The sequence below is a fragment of the Anarhichas minor genome, unplaced genomic scaffold (genome assembly GCF_050575085.1).
Source record: "Anarhichas minor isolate MPS153535 unplaced genomic scaffold, ASM5057508v1 ptg000040l, whole genome shotgun sequence".
NCBI lineage: Eukaryota > Metazoa > Chordata > Actinopteri > Perciformes > Anarhichadidae > Anarhichas > Anarhichas minor.
Window position 1 is genome coordinate 5,061,371 of NW_027466486.1, and position 25,341 is coordinate 5,086,711.

The 25,341-nt window shown below is 43.2% G+C and overlaps 2 protein-coding genes across 3 annotated transcripts in view; both read left to right on the top strand.

Annotated features, from left to right (window-relative positions):
* Positions 1-1,370: 1,370 nt before the first annotated feature.
* ddhd1a (DDHD domain containing 1a) lies at positions 1,371-19,435 on the top strand. 2 transcript variants are annotated; one of them, XM_076108736.1, is made up of 14 exons: positions 1,371-2,628; positions 4,294-4,470; positions 8,502-8,603; positions 11,699-11,827; positions 12,648-12,795; positions 15,666-15,775; positions 16,230-16,336; positions 16,424-16,686; positions 17,184-17,259; positions 17,449-17,598; positions 17,911-17,975; positions 18,081-18,253; positions 18,804-19,001; positions 19,106-19,435. In XM_076108736.1, exons 1-14 carry the CDS (start codon positions 1,854-1,856, stop codon positions 19,291-19,293), a joined length of 2,661 nt encoding a protein of 886 aa, XP_075964851.1. In that variant the 5' UTR covers positions 1,371-1,853; the 3' UTR covers positions 19,294-19,435. The 2 variants fall into 2 exon arrangements, with proteins under 2 accessions (XP_075964851.1, XP_075964852.1); XM_076108737.1 differs by lacking the exon at positions 8,502-8,603.
* A 219-nt stretch (positions 19,436-19,654) lies between these two features.
* fermt2 (FERM domain containing kindlin 2) overlaps positions 19,655-25,341 on the top strand; it is a 41,910-nt gene continuing 36,223 nt past the window's right edge. The window contains exon 1 of the mRNA XM_076108738.1: positions 19,655-25,320. Coding sequence (XP_075964853.1) covers positions 25,319-25,320 — 2 coding nt within the window. The 5' untranslated portion in view covers positions 19,655-25,318. The remainder of the gene's footprint in view (positions 25,321-25,341) is intronic.

Below are 25,341 nucleotides of genomic sequence, written 5' to 3' on the forward strand. Positions count from 1 at the left end.
GAATTGGGAATAACTGTTGGGGTGACTCAAACAGTTAACACTAAACCCTAATAGGCTATAAATGTGCCTGTGAAAAGTATTTTTGTTGCTAGTGAGTGGATAGTGAGTTACAATGGTTTTCAAGTTTTCACGGTGGGCAAAAACATCCACAGAAGCATTTCAAACCACTTATGCAGGATAATCTCCTTCTCAGCTGTCCATCCATAATCCCAGAAGTTTCTCTTTTTTTTCAAAATAGAGCTACATTATGCAGATTCCACATTGTACTATTGCCTGAAAAAAATCTAAAGCTCCTCTGGAAGCTGCAGTGTCTCATTGTGAAAGACAACATTTTACACATCCATCTTCCAAACCTACCAGGGGTGTGAATTTCTTGCTAAAAAGACTGATCTGGGGTGAAGAAACAGTGCTACAATGCACATTGTGCAAGTAGTTATTGATGGCCAGAAACATGGAGTATTGGACTGCAGAGGGGCGGGACAAGTTTAAAGTTTAATTCCCACTCTGTAGTAAATTAGAACACAGCAGGGTAATGTCTGTTTATCCCAAATACAGCTGCCTGGGCCTCTCTCCTATCCCTCTCATTCTCTCCCCACAGTCCACACCATGGCCCCAGGATCACCTGGACCAGCAGTACACACACAAAACACGCATTATGCGAAGACATGCACTTGCATAAACAAATAAACCAGCACATGCATACATGCATGCATATGCATACAGATACAAACACAGACTCATGCAAGCACATGCAGAGATGTAAACACACTGGTTGTGCACTAGAACAGATACATTACAAAATAGATTTTGGAGTTCAATGACACTCGTGGCTTGTGGGCTGAACCTAAACTGAGAGGCAATTACTTTGTGGCTGCTAGCCTCATTTTGATTTTCAGTAAGGGGATGATTGTATCTATCTAGATTGTATCTTAAAATAGTATGTAAGAAGTAATTTGTAGAATGAATGTGTGTTTATTTTGGTCTATTTAAAATGCTGTGGCTGTAGCAGAGTTTGCCGTCATGCTGTGTTGGTCTGTTCTTGTTACTTTGGCCACCCTTCTGACTACAAAAGTTGCAGAAGTTTGTAATAGGGTTTTTAGACAGTACATTTACTCTAATCTCTCCAAAAAATAGCAGGCCAGCAGGGATATTGCTTTATTTTGAGTTGGTATTTGCTGCCAGCTAGTGGAGGCTCAAGTCATTGCATGTTATAAACCATTAAATTAAGACGAATAACCATTAATGGTTGTTTGTCTCCATCTGGTGCACAACAAGAAGAACGCAGTTTTTGAGCGGACGGGATGTCGTCATGCTCGCGCAGTTTGTACGTGCGCGTTCACGATTGAATCCTGTGCTCAATGCGTCAGCTGTCAAGCGATACACACGCACATCGCAGTACTGTCTCTGTGCAACATTTGTTTGGACAACGAATGAACCTGAAATTCCACAGAGACTGGAGCACCCACAAAGTATGGTGACTGCAAATATTACGCCTATCAAGCTGGACTAAAGCGACCCGGTGACAGCTAACGTGGTTTGACGATGGTTTAACGTTTTATTGGTTTAAGAGGAGGAGAAAAGGGAGAGAACAGGTTTTCCGCTTGCAACGTTGCAGACCTGCTAATAAGCTAGCCGCGGAGTTCTACAGCCGGCTTCATTAGCTTAGCTTAGCTAGCGAGCTAACAAACTGATGTAGCGACAGCTGTGGGGCAACAACGGACATGTGGTGGCAGTTTGTCTGGAGGTCTTTCATTTCATCAGTATGACATGTTGTGAAGTAATGGTGAGAGCTTTAACGTGAAGTGGCAGACGAGGAGGTAGTGTGTGGTTGGGTTGCTCGGGTAACGTCAGTTATGAGCAGTTTCAACGTTACAACCAAAACCTCCACGTTCAGCTCTTCATTAAGCCCCGACAGGAAAGGCTCGCTGATCAACAACAACAACAAGGAGTGGGATTTGGGGAGCGATGTGTTTCCGTGCTGTCACGAGATGATTCCCATGGACGACACGATGCAGGCAGGAATGTCCTCGGTCCAGTCGGGACTGGACGGACACCTGCCGCTCCTACACCACAGCGCCCAGGGCGGGCTGCTGTTGGACCTGAGCTCACCGACGGCCTTCCTCGACAGCGGCTCTCTGGAGTACAGCGACACCGACTGCAACAACGCTGGCCCGTTGTTCGGGAGGAGGAAGAGGTCGCGGTCCAACAGCTCCAGACACCGCTTCAACGAGGTGGTCACGGAGCTCGGCGCGGAGGAAGTGCGGTGGTTTTACAAGGAGGACAAGAAAACTTGGAAACCCTTCCTCGGGCACGACTCGCTTAATATCGAGCGTATGTTTCGGAAATACTGTGAGCTGAACCCTGGTGCGGCGAGCTCCCAGGACGGCCGCGGGGATGAAGATTGCGGGACTAACGGTGTGGAGAGCAGGGGACTTAACGGCGCAGTGCCGGTGGAGACGAGGACCAGCAGTGTGCACGGAGGCCACGGGTCCGTGGACACATCCGCCGTGTCCTCGGAGGAGAGGGACCCTGACAGCGTTGAAATCAACGTTGAGCCCGTTTGTGTCCGGGGAGGGCTCTACGAAGTGGACGTCAAAGAGAAGGAATGTAATCCTGTTTACTGGAAGCGTGAGTATCATGGGAAATATAACGTAAACAAAGTCTACAAATGTATGTTTTTGCTTTGCGTCAGTCACAAGTTGTGTAGTTTCTGGTCTCAAAAGCATCACTGAGTGTATTTCCATAGGCACTGATTCCTGCTGTGTGCCTATACCTCATATATACTTAATATTCTGCAGTATAATGGCTGACAGCATGCAGATGAATGGCCCACAGGTCATACAGAGACTCATTGACAGCAACATGCAATCTGCTCCCCCTTTAAAGATACAAACCAGCATTTGATTACCCATTTAGTTTAGTTACTGACTGACTCCTGCGTTGTTTTGTGGTTCTTTCACTGGCTAAGTAATTACTTCCTCTTGTCTTTTGGGAACATCCAAGCAACCCAGGAAGTCAATCTATTAGACTCAGCTGACCTGTGCTAACTAATTCATGGACATTTCTAGGAAAAGGCCCGGGAACAAATGAAGGCGGTCACCAGTGTAGAGCCTCGGCAAACCCGACCTCGATGAAAGGGTTCATGGGTAGCCGGTTCTTTTGAAGGTTGATGCCAAGTGACATTTAGAGAAGCAGTTATTTTCCTCAATGTTCCTGCTGTGGACGTTAAGTCCTTTTGTAGTCCGCTCAGACATTCCTGTGCCTTTTCAGCCTGGCCTGTACCACTGAAAACACAATGTCATGTTGACACCATGTCATGTTGACACCATGTCAGGTTGAAGGATGTTATTTTAAAAAGTCAAAAGCATATCAGTTAGGACTGGAGAGAGGTTTGTTCATGCAATAGGAGATGTGGAGAGGCGGGGATGTTGATATACTGTAATCCAAGAAGTAAAACATCCACACAAATATAATGGACTGAGGTGTTGGGCCGTGTAAGAGCTTTATGTTTTAACAAGGTAAAAAGGTCACTTAGACCGTGAAACATTGTGTTCTGTGAAGCGCACAGACTTATCTTAACTGGCCAAACACGAACGACCTTAACAAACGAGTGAATAGTTGCTACTGTGAGCCTCTTATCAGTGTGTCTTTCTTGTGTGTCTATCTTAGCGTGGTTTCGTGGGCCTCTTTGGCCGTAGATAAGAGCGTGCTCATGTGCTTTCATACCTTTTCCAGATGAGCAGTCTCACTCTGTTCAGAAATGAGTCTGTCTCTTTGCACAGTACTGCCTGTACAATCTTATTCACCACCAGAGAGTCGGTTAATAACGCTGCTCACTGTAATCAAAACTGTCCCCGCCCCATGAGCCGCTGAGACTTGCCCCCCCCCCCCCCCCACCCCTGGATTTGCCAGACGTGTTGAGTTCAGTGTCCAGAACACATTCTGAAAGGCAAAGCGATGCACTCAGTTACTAAAAAGTGACTAAAGCAGTTTAAATCCAGCATTGTTTACGCCCGTGTTTACAAGCTCGCAGGCTTCCTCTCCCCTGCCTTTGTTGGCACGTCGCTGCATGTCTTGGCGTGTTACCACCACCTTTTAGATGAGAGGTATAGTGGGAATCATTTGGCATCCACACTCGTAGAAAAAACAATGCCACAAAGAGCAAAACAAAATGTCAAGTTTCGTAATTTAGATAAGTATTCCACCACAGACTACAGACTAAACATCCATCCCTACGGTTAAGTCGTTCTTTTGTATCTAAATCCATGCTATTTTTTTTTTACTGTCTTACAGAACAAGACCATATTCCAGTCATGAGGGGCCAGTGGTTTATCGACGGCACCTGGCTCCCGCTGGAGGAAGAGGAAAGTGACCTCATCGAGCACGAGCACCTGAACCATTTCCGCGGGCATCAAATGCAGGACACCTTCGAGACGGACCTGCTGGTCAGGACCGTCGACAGCAAAGATGGTGAGAGAATCGGGGACGGGGAAGAGTAGAAGAACACGGATAAGGCTGTGTGCGTTCAGGAAATGTGACAGACGCTCCTCAATCTAGAAAGATCTTTTAAACAACACAGCACTGAAGCATCCACTCTGGTTACTCAAGTCTGAATAAATAACTGCAGCTGATGACTTCATGATAACTACATTAGAGATTGAATGTTGTGACGGAGTCAGTGTGCGGTTTCGGGGTAGAAACACAAGGCCAAAACACATTATTGCTCAATCGCCAGTATTTTACTGCTGCATTCACTAACCCTGCAGTATTTTTAATGCAGGCAGTAACAAAAAAACACACATATATAGTGCTGTGTTGGTACTCTCATAGGCATTATTACTAATGAATCCCATTACGAGTAAAGTCAACAGTTTCACAATAAACCAAAAGGAAAGCATTGTGCGTCATATATATATATATATATATATATATATATATATATATATATATATATATATATATATATATATATATATATATATATATATATATATATATATATATATTTATTTATTTATTTATTTATTTGACAACCCTATCGATTCAACGTGGAGAGAAATGAATGAAGCAGGTGCTTCCATTCACGTGAGTGTAGGTTTTGTCATGTCATCCTCCCGATGCAAAGCAGGTGCAGCTTCGTACACGAAGAGGACGTTCTCTGTCTGGCTCAGGCGAAACGTAGCAGGCTTTAGCTGCGAGAGGCAATAAGAAAGAGGCTCTTTGATTCAGCCGTCTCCTTAAGGCAACCAGATCTACAGGACCTTCACTTGGTGATGAATGTGTGGGTGTGTGAATGTGGCAGATAAACGGAGCGAAGCACGGAGAGAGAAAAAAAAGATGCAGCAACCATTAAAAGGGAGGGACAAAATGTTTAGTCTTGCAATCATTACAACTGAGCAAAGACGTGTGAGAGAGACAAAGATCATTTATGCAAATGTATAAATCATCAGCAAATTGCTATCAATCCTTTTCAAGCCTTTAAGTTTCTAGAACACTGTGACTGACATGTCAGGATCCTGTCACTCCCCCCCCCCCCCCCAGAATAAATGAAGTCCTATAAATAAAGATGTCAACAGAGCAGAAGAAAGTCACACTTCTCTGGGTCGGTCAGCCCGGCCTCGCATCGTCACCGTTTTGTGCGATGTGCTCGTAGCTGCCGGTACTTTCCTGAGCTGGATCACAGAACTCTTGAATGAAAATTGGAAGGTCAGCCCCGGTCCACAAGCACTCGTGTACATGTACACATGACACGAGTGGATCTCTACGTGGAAGCAGGCTTGTAAACAGAAGGCTCAGCCTCATAGCTGACTTGTACCTTTTTATAATTCTTCTCACCATATCATGAGGTAAGAAATAAGTACATACCCTTACAAAATACATGTCATTAAAACCTAATGCCCGCTGTATTTTTGACACGTTTCCTCTGCGCATTAACTTGAAACAGCGAGCATCTGTTTTGAAACCCTCCTGCTGCCTCTGTTGGCAGATTGCTTTCCACTCCTATATTTAGCCGAGTGTGAAAGCAAAGTGAGTGATAAATCCTTTTAATTCACCTTGTTTTGGTCTTTATTGCAGGGAGCCTTTACAGTAGAGTATTTCATCTTGGAGCTAATAATCTGAAGCACTCTGAGCCATAAGCGGGCTACCTTGAACTGCATTACAATTGATAAATGGACCATAAAGCCAGTGAGCAGTACTGCAGTACATACATCCCCCCCCCCCCCCCACCCTGCTATCTCCTCCCCTCCCCATCTCTACTCTCCTCTCCCGTCCTTCTCTGTGTCTGAGTAGCTAGCTAGCTGAGGCTAAAGGTTGGTAAAGCAGAAGGCAATATGGGAGGCCTACCAACATGCTATGCAGGCATAACATCATAATGTGGGCAGGACCACAAGGTACAAAATGTTCGTCTTCGTGATACAAATGTACTTTTGTTAATGAATCGTAAAGGACGAAGGCAGGACGGAAGTAAAAATGGTGTCTGCGTGATATAGTATTCTTTACGAAATAAAAGCTCACTAGTCGGTTTTAGTGCTATCCTAGTAGATCTTTCAGATATCGGAAGAAAAAAGAATTAATTGGAGGACTTCTGTCAACTCGAAATGATGAATTGTCCTTCACAAATGTTTTTCTTAATCACTGTGTGTGTGTGTGTGTGTGTGTGTGTGTGTGTGTGCGTGTGCGTGCGCATAGAGCAGTAAGCCCATTGTGGAAACTAAAGGGTGTGTCCCCGTCTGTCTATCAGACGGCAGAGGGAAAATAAATCATCTGTCAGCGTAATGCTTTTGGTTTGTTTGAGGTAGGCAAGGCCCACACGTGTGTTTGTGTGCACTACATATTCAGCTGCATATTTATTTAACCGTTACATGAGGCTGGGAACACCGCATGGTTGATAGCAGACATGTGCTCGAAAGAACAATTGATCATCTACAAACCAGCTCTTGAGGTTTTTGAAATGTTTTGTCTAAACATGCCTTCAGGTGACCCAAAAGTCATGTAGTGTGATCTTAACCCCCGAGGCTGAGCATGCACTACAAGCTGCCACACCAATGAGTTTTTCCTTATCACGTAGATATTCCAGTCATTAGGGAACACATATTCATATTGATGGATCCATCAGTGCCGTAATGCCCAAATGGACTTTACCGATCGCTTTTACTGCAAACAAACTTCCTGTGCACTCAGCAGGTCTCTCCTCCTCCTCCTCCTCCTCCTCCTCAGCCTTTCACCTCTGCTGAGGGAGACACTGCTGACATTTGCAAGTCAGATGTCTGCGTTATCACGGAATGAAGGATTTAGCCGAGTCTTGCAGACTTTGCTGATTTGATTAACAAATGCAGAGAAGGTCTTTTTAGATGTCAGACATCCATTTACAACGGATTCAGTGGTTCAGTGATCATATGGCTGCTGTAAGTTTGATTTGAACTGGTACTGATGGTAGGGCAATCATTTGAATACAACACACATTTACCAATATCTATGACCTAATTAATAACTTATCGTTGATCTCCGTCCATTAGTGTTTATTTGTAAGTATTGCTATGTGTGTTATTAAGATCATAGCAGACACACTTGTTTGGCTGCTTTTAAAATATGTTTTGATCAGTATAATAGAATTGGATTTGGTTACCATCGAACCATGAACTCTTGTCAGTGTAGCTTTTAATCTACTGACAGAGAACATTATTTAACATTTTTTACCATTTGAATCACTCGTACCGTAGCCTTTATTTCTCCAGTTACCACTAAAGCACAATTGTTTAACTCAATAACTTTCCAAAGAAAATAACGATTCACATCTTTACTCATCCCTCTCTAAAAATGCTACAGCTCACCCAATGTTTCCTCGACTGAAAGATTGTATTCAACCACACTGCATGTCATTTGTCTCACCTGTCAAGCTCCAAGTAAGAGTAATATTATACTCTCACAGATCTATTTGTATGTTTGTTGTCATTATGTTCCTTAATATACAGTATATTATTATTATTATCTAGTATCCTATGTGTTAACCCAGTTGGAAACATAAGTGCTACGAGATGCTGTCAGTGACTTTTGAGGTTTTGTTTGTAGTTGTATTTTCTTTTTTTTTTATATTGTTTTCTCCTTATTTTAGTCATGCACTAATGTGGCAAAGAAACTTCCACCTACTGTATACAAGTTTGTTATTAACAAACTAAATGTTTTCCAATGATGCTGCCTTTTTTTTTTTTCCCAGAAGAGTTTCAGTGTCTTCCACATTTGTCAAACGTCTTGACGTGTCGATCTTCACAGTGAAGACAGTAGCTTTCTGTAATGAGTGTAAAGCAGACGCTCCGCTAGTCATCGTGTCAAGCAGCGCTGCACTTTTTGACATTGTCTTAAGGTTAGCCCAGGCTCTGTCAGTGGTAACCTGATAGCAGCGCTACTTGATAGGAGTGATCAGGAGTGATGACAGCGGTAGCCTGTGTGTGTGTGACTGACGCCAGAATCATAGCCATTACTCACTCTCTCTTGGTTGTTAGTTCTCTCCCACCTGCCCCCTTTCTACCTCCCTTTTCTGTTCAAATGGAGTGGATATCAGACGAGTGCTAAAACTACATGTCACAAGCGCAAACGCTGCCAAGGTACTGTAAAATACCAAGTTATTTTCTGTTTTTATTTGTACCTCTGCTGTATTAGAACTGCTAGCTTGTGTGCTCTCTCCTAGTCGATCCTAGATCCTTACGAAACTAGATTTTCCTCTCTGTTGTGGTTCAGACCTGTTCAGTCTAATATTTCAAACTAGACCTAGGCTCAGTTAGAAATGGTTGTGTATAAATGGATTTTGGCTGCTCTGTCAGTGCTCCATTGCAGCCCTAACTGGGCCTAGTCGCTAGAGCTTCTCCCTTTTTGTGCTGTGACCCGGAGTGTGGTACGACTGCTGCTGCTGCTTTTTGAGGAAGCTTTTCCTTCCCGTCTCTCCTCTCCTTTTACCGGGATAGTGAGTTAGATAACATGGTTCACTCGACTGCTAGGGCAAGACCCTTTAAACCAGTAGATGTGAAACAAGAAAGGCTGGTCCTCAAACAGCCACCCTTCTTTACCCCATTTTATCTCTCCGGCCCCGTCTCCCACCTCCTCATTGCTTTCCTTTCCTCATCTCCCTTCTGGCGGTTTGACCGCCATTAATGAACCATCCCCAGTCCTCGCTCTAAGAGCAGCGAACAAAGCTCTCTGTTGAGAGCCGTACACAAGTGATGAGCTGGACAGTGGGGCCCTTGTGGTCCTCTGCTATAGCCCCCTAACATGTCGAGTAGAGTCACCCTTTTAGACGTCCCTAGCTGTCCTAGTTCTGGGTGTATTGACCCTCGTCAAGAATTCTAAACGGAGAGGTCTCGGGGTCTGATTCCTCATCTCACAGTTAATCTAAGCGGCCATTGACCTCAACAGAGACCCTGGGTTGAGAGTATTACAGTACTGCTAGTACTACTACTACATTACATTAAGATTAACCTAATACTCTGTCTTTTCCTTCGCTACAAGAGGTGTGAAAACCTTATGAGGGGAATGTAGCCGATATGTTTTTTTTTATTCTACAGCCAGGAAACGGTTGTAACTGGTATCTTGCCATCTCATCGTTGGACAAATGTTCCAAAGTGCAATGCAGACGTGATTAGTTAGAGGGGGCCCTTCCTTTTTAATTTCTTTCACCCCTCCTCTCCCAGCTCTGTGCTTCCCATATATTTACCCAACTCTCCCTCACACAATTTCCTTGTTTCTCTTTTTTCTGCAACACCCAGTTCCTCCACGCTCTTTGTCACATTCTCTGCCCTTCATCACTAACTTTTTAGCCCTTTTCCTCATCCTGTGTGTCCCTCTGTAATTCACCAGCAGTGTAAGAGAAAGCTCTCGGTAAACTCTTCTAAACTTTGGTGTTTGAGCTCCGGCTCCTCTGTACATTCTGATCCCCTGCCTTTCCGTTACTTTCGCAATGCATCGCCTTTCATTGTAAAACAGGAAGTGTCCCAAAACAGCCCCTAAGCAGCACTCCGTCTTGCTGGCTACATTGACGCCTATAAATCCCATCAGACTCCTATTTTGTATTGATAAAGCCAGCTAACGGGAAAACTTCACCATACAGTAGTTTCTATTCTAGCTGGACTAATACCTCCTGTTTTACAGTGGACTCGGCTATGAATATAGCTCAACAGTCTATAGTGGCTTCATTTGAGGATCTGCTAAAGATAAATGGAAAGGTGCGACTTAGGAAGCTGCAGCTCTCACCTCAGGTTCCTCAGGACATGAGCTTTATTGTTTTATGTGGTTGGGAAAAACAATGTCCTTCCTTTTTGTTATTCCAAATTGAACGAGTGCCCTTTTACTCCTATGCTTCTGTTCCTTATAGAACATTCTTCTTCCACACCCTGCTTGTTCTTCTCCTTCAGAGGCAGCCATTCCTGTTCACACTGGTTGCCCTCAGAGTGAACATATAAGGTGCAATAACTGCTTGGCCTCACATTACCCACCAGTCATGCTCGTCCAATGAAGAAATCAGGCTGCAGAGGCCCAGTTTAACTCCACCATGTGACACACAGACACATGGCTCTGTTTTATATATTTTTGGTTTATTAATTTACATGGTAAGTGGGAATAGAGACAACTTATCGTGTCTTATTTACTCCTTACTTCCTCGTATACTATATACACTAAGGAATGTCTTATAAAAGTCCAAATATTCAAGGACGAATGAGAAGATATAAAACCTAATGAAAGGTCTGACACATGACAAAAGTGATTCATATTTCTACTGCTCTATGAAACTTATAAAAGGATATTCAGTAAGCCCTGTATAGGTTCTCCGTGTACTTCTCGAAGCCCAACTGCAATACAATGCTACTGTTATTTTTATTGTTTGTGGGACTATATTGTTACACGTGTGTTAGAAAAGTAATCTGGGGCATTTTTTTTATTTTTGTTTATTCCTCCAAGTACTTTACCCCATCCTTAAGGGTTTTAATCCCCCGATTGGTTCGGAGCCGTACAAAGAGCCATGACTGTGCACTCACTTGGCCGACGCCAAAGTCCTCCACTTATTTCATCCAGATGAACCTGACTGCACAGGACGTTTAAAGGACATGCTGCAGAGACTTGAATAACTCTCAAGTCAACCAGTTTCATTTATCGCTCCTCTGTAAGCAAACAGCGTCTCCTCCCGAGCCACACCTCTGCTCTTACTTGCCCGAGCCACTGCGTTTCAGTTTGAAGCAACAACATGGAGAGAAATTGAACTGAGGGTGAAATTAATTTTAGACACCTGCGGATGAAACATCTTCGGTCTGACGACACACAAGCAGGACAGACAAGCAAGAGCTGAACTATGCAATCATGGTGTGCGATAGTTTGGTGTGTTTTTTTTTTTCTCTTCCGCCTGCAGATCAATGCTCCAGACTGCATTTGATTGGGCCGTGAATAGTGTTCCTAGACTTTTGCTTCATCGTACTGCGTTTTAAGATGATCACACCTTGGTGTAATTCTCACAATGTCTTCGCCCTCCTCTCCCTCTGTTCTCTTGGAATTCGTAATCGCATCCCTTTTGTATCGGTGATCCTTTTCCCTGATTTTCCCCTTCTCTTTGCCCAATTTCCCCCACACCATCTACCAATGCTCTCCACTCTTTCCTCTGTTCATTCATTCATACATTCATTCACTCATCTCTCACTGCCTCCCCCCCTCCCTACAGCCATCCACAGTAGTAAGCTGAGTCGGACCCATGTGGACTGGCACAGCGTGGATGAGGTGTATCTCTACAGCGATGCCACTACTTCCAAAATCGCACGCACCGTCACCCAGAAACTGGGCTTCTCCAAAGGTCTGTAATCTACACACTGTTTTTTATCTTTTCCGTTATTAAGGTTCAGAAACATGATCAGTCTGTATTTGTTTGTGCTAATAATTACACTATTCACCACCTTAGTTTCTTTTCTGCGCATACTAACAGTTGCTAATTAGTTCCTACTCTTCTGCCCATCGAATACATGATATACTTATAGCCGCATTGACAGTGTGTCCCCATTTTCTATTATTCAACAGTTGTTTAAACATGGCTGTGTACACTTCAGTCTCTTAACTGGATTAGCCCAGAAAACCACCCAGTGTCCATCTGCTATTCCCAGGCAGGCGGTAGCTGCAGTTTGACCCCATGTTCGACGTTTTGATCTGTATGGATGACTGTAATCTGATCCAAACTGTAAACTGTGCATTTTCATCTCCCGCTCGCAGATAATAAGAGGAGGAGCTGTCGCTGGCTGTGTCGACGACCTCTGCCTCACACAAATGCTCAGTGAGGGAAATCTCCTTTTAGTGCTATCTAGACAGCAGCACATGACTGGACGAGACTATAGATTCTAAATGGGGACACGCGGTCAACCCTCGAGGCACGTTACAAGCGCTGGCACAGTCACGGTAGTTATCTCACCTACTGGCCTCTTTGGACTCAGAGCAGCACGTTACTTAAACACACACAGATATTTATAGCCTTCTGGGGATTGAACATAGTCGGGATGTGTGTTTGTTTTTTTTTTTTTGCACAGAAAATAATATTTGTTTTGCTTTTCTTGCTGTACAAAACTCCCTTCCAATCGCTAAATACAGTAAGTAACAGTACGAGCCTGTGATCTGTCCTCTCCCAGCATCCAGCAGTGGAACGCGGCTTCATCGGGGTTTTGTCGAGGAGGCCTCACCTGAGGACAGACCTCCTCAGACTACACACATCGTCTTTGTGGTTCATGGGATTGGACAGAAGATGGACCAAGGACGCATTATTAAAAACACTGGAATGTGAGTTTTTATAACACATAATGGGATTGAGGATTTGCTTGTATGCATGTTGTTTTATGTCAGTAAAGCTACAGAGTTTTTCACTTTTGTTCCATTAGACTGTGAAAGCAGTTTTAAATTTATTCGCACACTAACCAAATCTAAGCTTAAGAAAAAAATCTTCCTCGGATGGCGAAATGTTTGAAATGCCATAAAGTGTTTCTTTTCCTCTTTTCCTCTCTCACACTTCTCATTCTTTTTTTCCTTTTCTAAAGAAAGCTCACTTCTTCTTTCTTTTCACCTTGTATATCTATTTGTTTACGACAAAAGCGCAACATCATCTTGTTCTTTTAGGTGGTTTGCGTGTGTTCTTCGCCCTCCCGATGATGCACGTTGTGTTTTCATTAACCGGTCTGGCAGGTTATTGTATCTACAAATAACCTTTTTATCCAGCGCCATCGCCAAGTATGCAACTTGTGTATTTGTGGAATGCGCAGTTACAGTTTTCACAGAACAACTTAGGCACTGCTTATTATATATTCACAGCTGAATTGGAGTATAAGTAGCATATTACTGCATTTAGTAAATACGGTGTACATGTAACAAACACAAGAATACTCATTCATTGTTGACCTACATTTCATTCATCGCTGCTCATGAATAGTTACAGTTTGCAGAGTGAAAAACGAAAACATTTGCCACCGTTGGAGGGGCCAGGCTTAATATTACAGTGGCACTGCCCGTCTCCTGAGAACCGCCATTGAATGTCTCACACTCCCACACCTCATCTTTGTTCATCCAAGGCCACTCAGGGTGGAAATTCTCGATAACACTGCACCTGCACTTTTTGTATTTAGTTCTCCCCCCTCTTCCCATCTCTTACACCCTCTGTGTCGTCTCCTGCTGATGTCTTATACACATTTGCCTGATACTTTGCATTTAGTGAGGCGAGTAAGAATATGCACGCAACACAACATTGTGAAATATTATGTGGAGAACATAAATACCCTTTTACATCCTAATATCGGGCAGAAATCTAAATTAATTAATTATATATATCAAACAACTGGGACTTATGCTATCTCAGTGTTAAAACATATGTAAATAACCAGTCACACCAACACCATTAATCCATATTTCAAGCTTTGCTTCCATGTAAATATACTTTCTAGTTTTCTACCACTCAAAGCATTGTACACTACTTGTCAACATTCTCACACACACACACACACATTAATACACTGGTGACATAGGCTGCCATGCAAGGTGCCACCTGCCCATCAGCATCTAATCTAAATGTCCATCCACGCACACTCGCACCGATGGCACCGCCTCGAATGCTTCGAGCAGCACAAATAAAAGTACATTTCTTCCCATTTTATTGGAATGCTGGCACAACCTTCAGAGACAGATGTCTCATAAACTTGGCACAAAATGATCAGCATGGCCTAATACTGCCAGCTGATCATTTAACCAGCCTGCCGAGCTCTTTATTTTTCAAAGGCTTAATAACATTCGAGTGGGGAACTCTGTCAATGGTTGATATCTGTGTAAAGGCCACAGTGGGGAAGTTACAACAGGCCGCAACAATGACTTGATCGAGCAAACGATGTCTATTGTTCTCCTTTTTAAGAGGGAAACACCAGTGAAGTCTCACTGCAATCATCGTCAGTGTCCAGGCTGTTGATCAGTTTTGAACTGTGACTCAAGCGAGGCACAGTCCTTAGTGTGACGTACTGTGTAAAGACATGACCCCCGACCCTGAATGGCACCGCTGCACTGGCCCTGGACCGCGAGCATTTACAGGCCGTAGTACAGAACGTGCGGACCAGAGCCATGTGTGTCTCTGTGTCACTGAGTTAGCGCCGGGCCACTGGCTGCGGCTTAGCCAGCTAAGCAGGTAAAGTAGACCAAGTGAAGCTGCAGAGCACTTTAAGCCTCACTCCCAGCTCCCTGTGGATTACAGCATACAGGCTTTCACCAGCCAAGAGGAAAGATCAACTTGACGTGTCCAGCCAGTCCGCTTGTTTTGCTTTTTATTTCATTTTTAAAACTAAATTAATATCAGCTCCGTGCCTTTCTGAGACTCCTCAGCAGCAGCGTAGGGAAATTGTGGAGGGTTTATGGTATTATTATCCTCTTAAACATAAACAGTGTCCTTTTTAGCTAAACTTAGTATGTAAAAAAAAAAAAAAAAAATCATTGCCCAATCAATACCAACGTAAGAGCTAGTGGGAGCAACACAGACAGCTCTGTAATGCAGCGCTCCACCCTCTTCATAATTGACACACAGATAGTCCTGTCAAAACTTGCATTAGGTGCTCCATTCACAGACCAGTCGCCTAAAAGCCTCCATTTACCCATGTAAACACCCGACCTCACCTCTCTCTCTTTGTGTATTTAGAGTGTCCTGTGAGCTGATGCTGCCCCATATAGGTGTGTGTGTGTGTGTGTGTGTGTGTGTGTGTGTGTGTGTGTGTGTGTGTGTGTGTGTGTGTGTGTGTGTGTGTGTGTGTGTGTGTGTGTGTGTGTGTGTGTGTGTGTGTGTGTGTGTGTGTGTGTGTGTGTGTGTGTGTGTGTGTGTGTGTGTGCTGCATCAGAGAGTAGCAAAATGGGCGGCATTCTCTTCTTACCGACGGTCATTAAATTGTGTGCGAGAACGAGTGCAAACACAGACTCCCTAGTCAGTCAGTAGCAGAGCTAATTCACTGCTGCCCGGGCAATGTGACGACGACGTTCATTGTTTCTGAATCAAGCACTTAGCTTGCATTTTTGTATCGAAATTGTTTTGGCAACATGTACCAAAAATCCACTCTTGTGTAATAAGGATGTCCGTGTGCAATGTTATCCTCACACACTGTATGGTCTTCTTTTGTAATGCGTCTCCTCAGGCTGAGGGATGGTGTGAGGAAGATGGAGGAGAAGCACTTTTTGGAGCACAATGACGAGCACGTGGAGTTCTTTCCTGTCGAGTGGCGCTCCAAACTCTCACTGGACGGAGGTCAGTCAGTTGTCTTTGAGTCTGTGCTCACATGTGTGCATGTGTTTGTTTACTCTGTTTGGTTTGTACTTTAATCGTGAGCAGTGTGTTAACTCTGTATATGGTGGATTCTTCGGTCTTTCTTATCCTAATGAATAAGTTAATGAAGAGTAGCCGTGGTCATCCCTTTACAGAACTTATTATTTTTATGTACATTTAAGTATTTCTTTCTACTCTATGTAGTACACTGACTAAGGAGAAGTACCTCCTACAACCCAACTTCAAATGATCAAAACTATCCCTTTAATTCCTCTCTGGCAGTGTCGATCAGAAACGGAACATTATTATCTTTGTAAATGTGGATTGTATTGTTGCGCTGCTTTATTGTTTTTGCATTAGACTTTGTAAGTATGGCTAACAAAGTGGCCACTGATCGTATGAAGTCAGGCACCATCGTGTGGCTTTGTTTTCGTAGATACGGTCGACTCGATAACTCCGGACAAAGTGAGAGGCCTGAGAGATATGCTCAACAGCAGTGCCATGGACATCATGTACTACAACAGCCCCCTTTACCGGGACGAGGTGAGAGTCGCGCACTTCCAAAAATAACCGAAATGATACTTCTCTGTGACCCCGCTATTTCTACTGAAACTCCTTCACTCCCTCCAGATTACCAAGGGCCTAACACAGGAGCTAAACAGGCTGTACACACTTTTCTGCTCCCGGAACCCCGAGTTTGAAGAGAGGGGAGGCAAAGTGTCAATTGTGTCTCACTCGCTCGGCTGCGTCATCACCTACGACATCATGACGGGGTGGGATCCCGTGCGCTTCTCTCAGCAGGCGCATCACGCTGTGGAGGAGGAGCTGGACCTGCGCTGGATGTCCTACGAGGAGAAGCACGTTTTGGAGCAGCTACAGCTCACGAGGAATAGGTAGAGCTCGCTGACGTGGGTCTTCAGGGACTCCTAGCTCGGCCTTAGGGGTTGAATGTACAGTTGTTTTGGGGTGAATGTGGTCAAGATCTCCAAGAGCACACATAGCACTGTGCTGTTCATCACATGCTCCGTTTTCAGGTGGCAAATTGTGTTTCCTGCTTGTTTTTGCGAGGCGGCAGGGTAATGTGATACCTCGTGATCCAACGGAAGGGAAAGAGGCTTTTAATATATTTCCCCTGCACCACCCCATCGCCCTGTTTGTAATGTCATTCAGTGTGCGCACCGTTACTTTAGTGAAACAAGAAGCCGCTGTGAAAGTAAGTTAGTTGATCTACGCGGTACTGAGATGTTTTTTTGTAGCTGATGGGAGAAATCAGTATGTCTAGGTAGCTTGACGTTATAATAATGCATACATGGATATTTAGAAAGAGGGAACTTTCCTAAAATGTTATCATATATTTATGAGCAATGTGTCCCTTTTCTGCTTCTAACAGGTTACAAGAGTTGGAAAATCAACTCCTCACACTGGAAGCCTCTAAACCTCCAGCACGCCCAGCCCTCAAATTTAAAGTAAGATGCTATATTAGTATTGTAATAATTTGTGGTACAGTTGAATGTATATTATTTTCATGTGTCCATTATTACGAGAAAACAAAATATAAATGATTATCGTTCACAGCATTGTGTTCACAACAAATGCTATTGATGTCAATAGCAAGGACTCGCTTTGGGACATTTCTATCATCTTTTGTCTCGCAGGTGGAGAACTTCTTCTGCATGGGTTCTCCTCTGGCCGTGTTCTTAGCTCTGAGAGGGATCCGGCCCGGTACCAGCTGCCACCAGGACCACATCCTGCCCACCTCCCTCTGCAGTCGGCTCTTCAACGTCTTCCATCCCACAGACCCTGTGGTCAGTGTCCCCTGAGTACCCCAGCCCATACAGAGGCTCTTTCTCACTCAGGCCTGTGACACCAAGTCAAGATTTCCTTTTTCTTAATTCTTTTCGACTTCAGCCCAGTACACACACATGTAGGGTGTGATTTAGCTCTTTTTACTGGACTTGCCATTTTCCACTGCACTCGGCAAAGGGAAACCAGGCCTTTGCAACTCACTCAGTAGGATGTTGAAATTGAAAATGTGCACTGTTCGCATTTGACAGCTGGAAGAAGTGAAGACATTTATCTGTCCTGTAAGCTAACTGAAGTTGTATTGATGTGTTCAGGCCTACAGACTGGAGCCCCTCATCCTCAAGCATTACAGCAACGTTGCACCTGTTCAGATACACTGGTAAGAACTTACGTCTTTTAGCACTTGAAGGTATTCCTTGTACGCACACAGAATGTTTTCAGAGTATGTATGTTTTAATCGTTTGGGGTTTCTTTTTTCTGTCAGGTGTAGCGCCATTAACCCCACACCTTACGATGAGTTCCGGCCTATTTATCTGAACCCAGTCAAAGACCCGACATCTGACACGGAGAGCATCCCCAGCCCGAGTACTTCTCCTGTACTCCTCCGCAGGCACTACGGAGAGTCCATCACCAACCTGGGCAAGGCCAGCTTTCTGGGTAAGACTCTGCCGTCACTTTTCAAATTCGGGTCCAAATTTGGCTCTCGTGGTGCACGTGACTAGATCGGTCTTTTAAAGCTACCTCGTGGTGAAGAATACAGTACATAAACGTAAAATTGTTGAATAAGCCAATAAAAAAAAAACATATTTAACTATTTAAAAATGTGTGAGGATAGACTGCTGTGATGATAATATAGATAGATAATCTCTTTTTAATACATACAACGGCATAGGGAAATAACATGAGTTCTGACAGCAATGGGAGATGCTCCTTACTCCACAGGTAGAATCCATTCTCTCCTCTGTGGTTCAATATTTGTGTTTAATATAATGTGAGATACTCACTTACTACATCAACAGTGCCATCATGTGGCGGGATAGAGAATGGGTTTTCCACTTTGCTTACCCTGTACTTTGAAATATATTGAATTTAGAAATAAAATAAAAGCAGAAAGAAAGGCCTCACTTGCATTCCTTTTGTTCCCTGAAACCTCAACCCACTCAGCATATCTCTTTTTCTGTCTCTCCTTCTACCACAACCAATGTAGGAGCGGCGAGCATAGGGAAGGGCATCGGAGGCATCCTCTTCTCTCGTTTCTCCCGCTCCAACAGCCAGCCGTCCGTCTCTTTGGGACTGGAGGGAGGAGCGAGCACTGAGGAAGAGGAGCAGAAGCGGACAGAAAGCCAGTCAGCATACGGCCTCTCCACCATGATTCGGCCCACCTCACCCATTATTGACACGTCATGTGAGTTCGCTTCACCTGTCCCGGCACTAAACAATCGTGGCGAACGTCTATCATTTGTTGGTGGGTTACAAATCAGTTCTGATGTCTCTATTTCTGTCTTACAGTGGAGCTGGAGCGGCGCGTCGACTTTGAGCTCCGGGAGGGTCTGGTGGAGAATCGCTATTGGTCAGCGGTGACCTCGCACACCGGTTACTGGTGCTCACATGACATAGCGCTCGTCCTGTTGACCTTCATATACAAGCAGAAGACCGCACCCTCTGACCCAGCAGAAGAGACTCCGGAGCCGGACTGAGGCGGCACATTCGTCACACTTGAATGGTGTCTTATAACCCTGAAGGGGGGTTATGTCCACTTCTTGACAAGACACAAAAATAAACCTTTTATTTTTTTGATCCCGCGCTTTTAACTCGTGGGAATCATTACTGACAAACTGACTTAATTCCAAGATGTGCATTTTTGTCTTTTTTTGTGTGTAGTTTGTACACAGTTGCGCACCCTAAGGGTGAGAATGTTGGACGAGGAACCCCTAAGGAGGTGCACCCTTGGCCAGTATGACCCCCCAAGCAACACACAGACATGGAATAAGGGTCTAATAAGTTAAATCCAGATGAAGAGAGTTCTAAGTTCAACCCCAAATCTTCAACCTCAAACCTTTTCGCTACTACATCTCAAAAACTTAATGCTAAACAAGCAAATGCGATGCCTTTCAAAATGATCCAAATAGTTTTAATCTTGCAGAATTCCTGTTTAGTTTTTCCAAACACAAACGTAGGCCGTTATCCCTTTAACGAGGTCTTTGAAGTATGAAGAAAGACATAAGAAACATTCAATTATTAGCTGTTCTTTCTCCGATTTTTTTCATGTTTTTTTAACATTGTTTGACTCTTTAAATAGATTTGCACCAAATAAAACATCAACAAAGCGCCACTTTTATATACTGCACAGTCAAACAGTACCAGGCACACACATGTCACAGCTAAACATCTTCAGTTCTCATGCGATGTTTGCTTTACATACAGAGGTTTACAATAATTATTATTTTTAAACATTGATGTCATTCACCAGACTAGAGGTCTCACACAAAAGCATCACAGTTATTTAAACTACTGCTTCTATGTTAAGCATAAGTTATGGAGAGCATTTCCTGTGCTATATCTTTATATTGATACCCAGATGAAATTAGGGGTACTAGATGTATTTTTTCTTAAAAAATAAATATTTTTCCGAGTGATTTTCAGGCTCTTGTGGATATAAACCCGGATCTCATCTCTGGGATTCAAAATTTGCGGCCAAATAACATTTACGTGTCTAGCTTATTAGCTGCTTGGCATTAATAGTTTGAAGGCATATTTCATGAAGAAGTAATTAACCTAGGGTAAAAAAAAATAGCTTCTTTATTGTTTTGGATCTCTTTTGCCTTTTCTTGTGACCAATTTTCACTTTCCTCATTTTATCAATAGACGTGTCAGCTTGTCTCTTTATTTCTGTTTTTAGTCTTGGAAAAGAAACTAGACACCAGACTGTGTCTCTGCCTAAATGACACTATTTGCAAATTTACTCCAAAAGAAAATGTGGACAGCTGGAGACACCGAATCAGGATTTCTGTTTTCTAAAAATGACATTTGCTGCTTATCGTGACTCTTGCCTTGGGTTTATCAGAGCCCTTATAAAAAAAAGATGCTCTCGTAATGATGGATTGTACATCTGTCGAATGTGGTCCTTTTTAAAAACATGCCCAGTGAAGATTATGCAGAAGTCAGACCACATGCTCACTTTGCATGGTGTTATATTAATAGTACATGGATGCTGGAACAAGACGACATTGCAGGGAGTGCCAACACACATCTAAGAAACCACTCATGATTGTTTATGGGCTTCTGATGAAATCATTTATAAGACATTTGCAATGGATGAAGAAATGGAATTAGTCACATGTGACAGACTAAGAGATTAATGTCAGTGTCAACATTTTCTTTGTTTCCTACTTGTTATACTATCGTAGCTATCAAAGAGCTTCTTTTTTTAATTTGCTTTTGGTGCAAGCCGCTGCTTTTACTTTTCCACAAAATCAAGGGCTGTTGTTGACCGGTCTACCACTGAATGGAATCCATTTCTTGGTATTTAATGTCTGTTTCATTTTTTTATGCAAAGGAAACCAGGCTGCCTCTCAGACAACCGGATAGGTGACAATAAGGGAGAGCGAAATCTGAAAGTGTTTCTATGTTTGGTCTGGTGGATCTCGCCCCTTTCATCAGCTATGAAATTGCACAGAATCGATGTAGAAAACTGCCCATTATTGATGTTTATTTCTTACTTTTTGCTGAGCATGTGTTACATTGCAGCAGTAGAAGCCGAACTCACTTTTAACACGTAACCTGGACGGTATAGGCTTGTAGTTTGCCTTGGAGACCTCAGACAATGTAATGCAAAATACAAGGACAATTCCATTGTGGCCTCTGGATCTTTAAGTCGCACTGTGTTGGGTTCAGCAAATACGTGATGTGAGAGTGTGGACAGACCATCCTAACAATGACAACAATGTTCCCGTTTTGTGTTTTTCCAACATGTATGTTGACTTTGCACATTTTTCATTCTCGCATTTATTGATTCGAGCACGGGTTTTCAAACTGTGTTATCTCTGCTCGCAAAGAAAAAGTAACTAAACTGGAGAGCATTTAACTTTTTGTCGAGACACGTCATACTTTTGACCACGTGAGCATTTAATGCACAGCATTCTGAATGATAAGTCTATTTTTTTTTTCTTTTTTTTTTTCTTTCTTGTTTAAAGGCACCGCAAGCGTCAGGGAAATGTCTGCTGTGACATGTTTTGTCAATCCATCACTGCTGTTGACATCAGTTTGAAGCCATTATTGAGAAAGAGAATTAAGTCACAGATGTGTTGTCAGTCTTTTTAATGTCCAGTGGTAAATAAAGAAGGGCCTGCAGCATAATGTAATCAGTCACTGGGTGAGAAAGAGAAAAGAAAAAAAAAAAAGTATTGAAATTTATTGTGGGTTTATTGAATGAAACGTGTTCATTTTGTGTTAGGTACCACTGTTGCTCTAACTTTGAATGGATGTCAGGAAAGAGTTTTTGTCTGTCCTTAGAGCTGTGCAATAACCCATGCCTGTTATGGATTCTAACTGCCATCCAAAGCACTGTATTTTTTTCCTTTTATTAAAGCATTTCTTTTGTTTTTGGATACAATACTTCTTCTTAATCTGTCCTATCCCACGGACAATAGTAGGGGAAAGAAATAATTGAATTTGGACTCTGTTTATGCTGTCGCGTAGGAGGCTGAAATCACCAGAGGAAGATGGTCTCGTTGCTTATTTCCAGCCTGGTTCAGGCGGAACAATAGAGCTATTTGTTCGTCTGAAACTCAGATCAGATTCTTTCCAAGGCACCCCCTGGTGTGAATAACAAAGCTGACTTATGGATCATGAATAGGCCGCATTGTAGTCCACGAGCAGTCATGGCTTCCACATGAGTTAATCGCGCTTTTAATGCAGTTTAGCAGCATCTGCAAAGGCCAGGCTGCACAGATGGGACCGTTTAGAACAGAGGTGGTTCTCATACATAATGCATTTGGCCCTGCTGTTCTGTGTTTGTCCAGAAGAGGTCAGTCATCTATAGGTAATGCTGGAACAAAGACCCCCATTCACCATCTGTTGTCCAGCACCCTTTCTCCATTCCTATTTCCATCTATTGCCCATAACTTATTGAGCTATTTTGATAAGTGTTAATGCTCTCATTTATGACTTGATCAAAGGCTGTTTACATGCAGAAACTCACTCGTTTAATATCACCAACTACAATCCCAAAGCTTAAAAACTGACTCCCGCAGACGGTGTAGACCTCCCCTCACATCCTCCACCCGTCTTTCTCCTCTTCACCTCATCATCATCATCGTCAGCAGCCAAGCCATGCTCTCCCTCTCCATCTGACTCTCCTGCTCTGCATCTGACTGACTCAAATGTTTACTCTGCAATTAAAACACGGCCTATAAAAGGCAACGGGTCGGGTGCCAGACACTGACGAGGGGGTCGGAGCTGCAGGGAGAGGAGTTATAAATCGCTTTGATGCCGGGCCGTATAGTCTGAAGAACCAAGATTCCTGAGCTGGAGGATTGGAGCTGAGTGAGTTCACCGGCATACGGAGCCAGAAACACTGATGATTCATGGGCCTTTACTGCAGACCACTTGGAGAGCGTGTGATGGAGTGTGTATTGTGGAAAGAGAGGAGACAGCAGCCTTTCTCGACCCTTTCTCCCCCTCCCAGCTGATCATTTGTTTGAAACCATTCGTAATTCATCTGCAGCAGTGAAGACGTAAGCAGCGACCTGCAGACAATATCATGTCAATATCAGGGCTAGATGTCTAACGAATATTAGCAAAGCAGGAGAAGGAGTTTAATATGTGAAATTATAGGTGAAGTACTATTCACCGTACTTAACTACAACTTGGAAACACTGGCACATTACTTTCCATCTCTCCATCTTGTGAGAAGTTACATTTTTCTGCAACTGCATGTAGGCTACATGTTACTTTCCAGAATGTAATTTTATATTAGAAAAACAATTTCTTAACTTTAAAACCCAAAATAATTTGTGAAATATGTTTGTCAAACCTCCACATGGACCAGCTATTCAGGGTTGTGTCAGGGTTGAAAGTAGATCTCTGGTTACCTTGGCTAATTTCTAAATGAATTAATCTACACTGAAAGGACAACAAAAGTGGAGAAACACATAAAAGGGAGATTTTGGAGAAACTTGTCAGTTATTAAAACTGTAAAAGTGACAAAACCAGAGTGCCTTGTTGTGTTTGTGCCGTTACTCCCGGGGCTAAAGACCCAAAGGTCCCCGGATGCTGCTGTCAGGCTCAGCAGCATTATTGCCATAAAAGGCAGCTTGAGATCTTCACTGCATGTCCATCAACCACAGTGAATGTTGTACTGTAGAGGGCTGCAGTTCGAAGAAATCTATCAAATCTGCAAGTTTGTACACATGTTTTCCCTTTTCTGTTCACATTTAAATACTGTGTTGTTGAGAGTTATTGTATTCATCTTTTTTTCACAAAGCCATTGAGTATTTTAAGAAGGTAAATATAGTTTGCATTACTTGCCAGCACCTGTAATCACTACTTAAGGTCCAAAACAAGATTTAATATTCAATTAAATTATGCAATGTTATGGATAACCCCCCCCAAAAAAAAAAAAAATATGTGGGAGCATTAGTAAGAAACAAAACCAAAAAAAATCACATGAACATGTCTGTAGTGGATTACAGAAGTGGAAAATATTTCAGATTGTTTTTGACTGTTTGAAAATGTGTTCAGGCTGAATATTAGACCAATTTACTGGTAAAACAATGATTAATTTATTTAAAAAGCATGACTGGTAGACCAACAAAGAGGCTCTCCGGTGAACAATAAAAAAGGTCAAAAGGGAGAAGTAACCCACGGTTCCCACTCCTGTGAAATCCCTAAATGTGTGTGTGTTAAATGTGTGTGTGTGCGGCGGTGTGAGGTGACAGTGGGGCCAGTAGGGGACCAGCAAAGCTCCCAGTATGAAAGGAAAAGTGGGATTGGAGCGGTGACGTTATATGCTGCTGGAAAGAGGGAGGGAGAAAGAGAGACGGCTGGACTCCATTAAGCCGAAGCCTGCGGGAAAACTGTTTGGGATACTTCACTTCTTCAGCGACTTCTTCGGGCATTTCTTTCCGTTTTAATTGTCTCAAAAAGACGGTATACATGATTTAAAGAGGGGGGACTTGTTCCGCACCGTGTAGTCGACTGCTTTAGTGTTTTCTTTTCGTCTTTGTGAAGGTGAGTGCACAGATTTAAATGTTCCGTCCTCAAAGCTGCTAGTTCGCCGCTGTGAAATATGAACATGTTTTTTGTTTGTTTGTCTGGTACATTTAACCCGCGCTTCAACCAACAACTCTTTTGCTCATTTTTAGCCGGTTTGTTTGATTTTTTTTAAACACACTTTCCGCTTGAACTTCTGCTTTAACGACCGACTGAGTGAGTGAGTGAGTGAATGAGTGTGCATGTAGCCGAGGAGCTGTTGTACGGACTCGGCTTACATTAGTAACCCCTCTGCCTATTTGTAAGAGTGCCTTTACCGTTATTTTCTTTGTAACAGGTGAACTGGCACTTTATCGGCGATACCAGCGGCCAAAGGTCCTCGCTGAACTTGTAGCAGCGGTCCTACAGCCTTTTGTTTGCCGTGTTTATCGATTAGACTGCTGCTTTTTGATCGCCTGGCCACTCTCCAGCCCGGACAACATCACATCAAAGAATGACAGATCGGCTATAATGTAACTTTATTTATTTTTTGG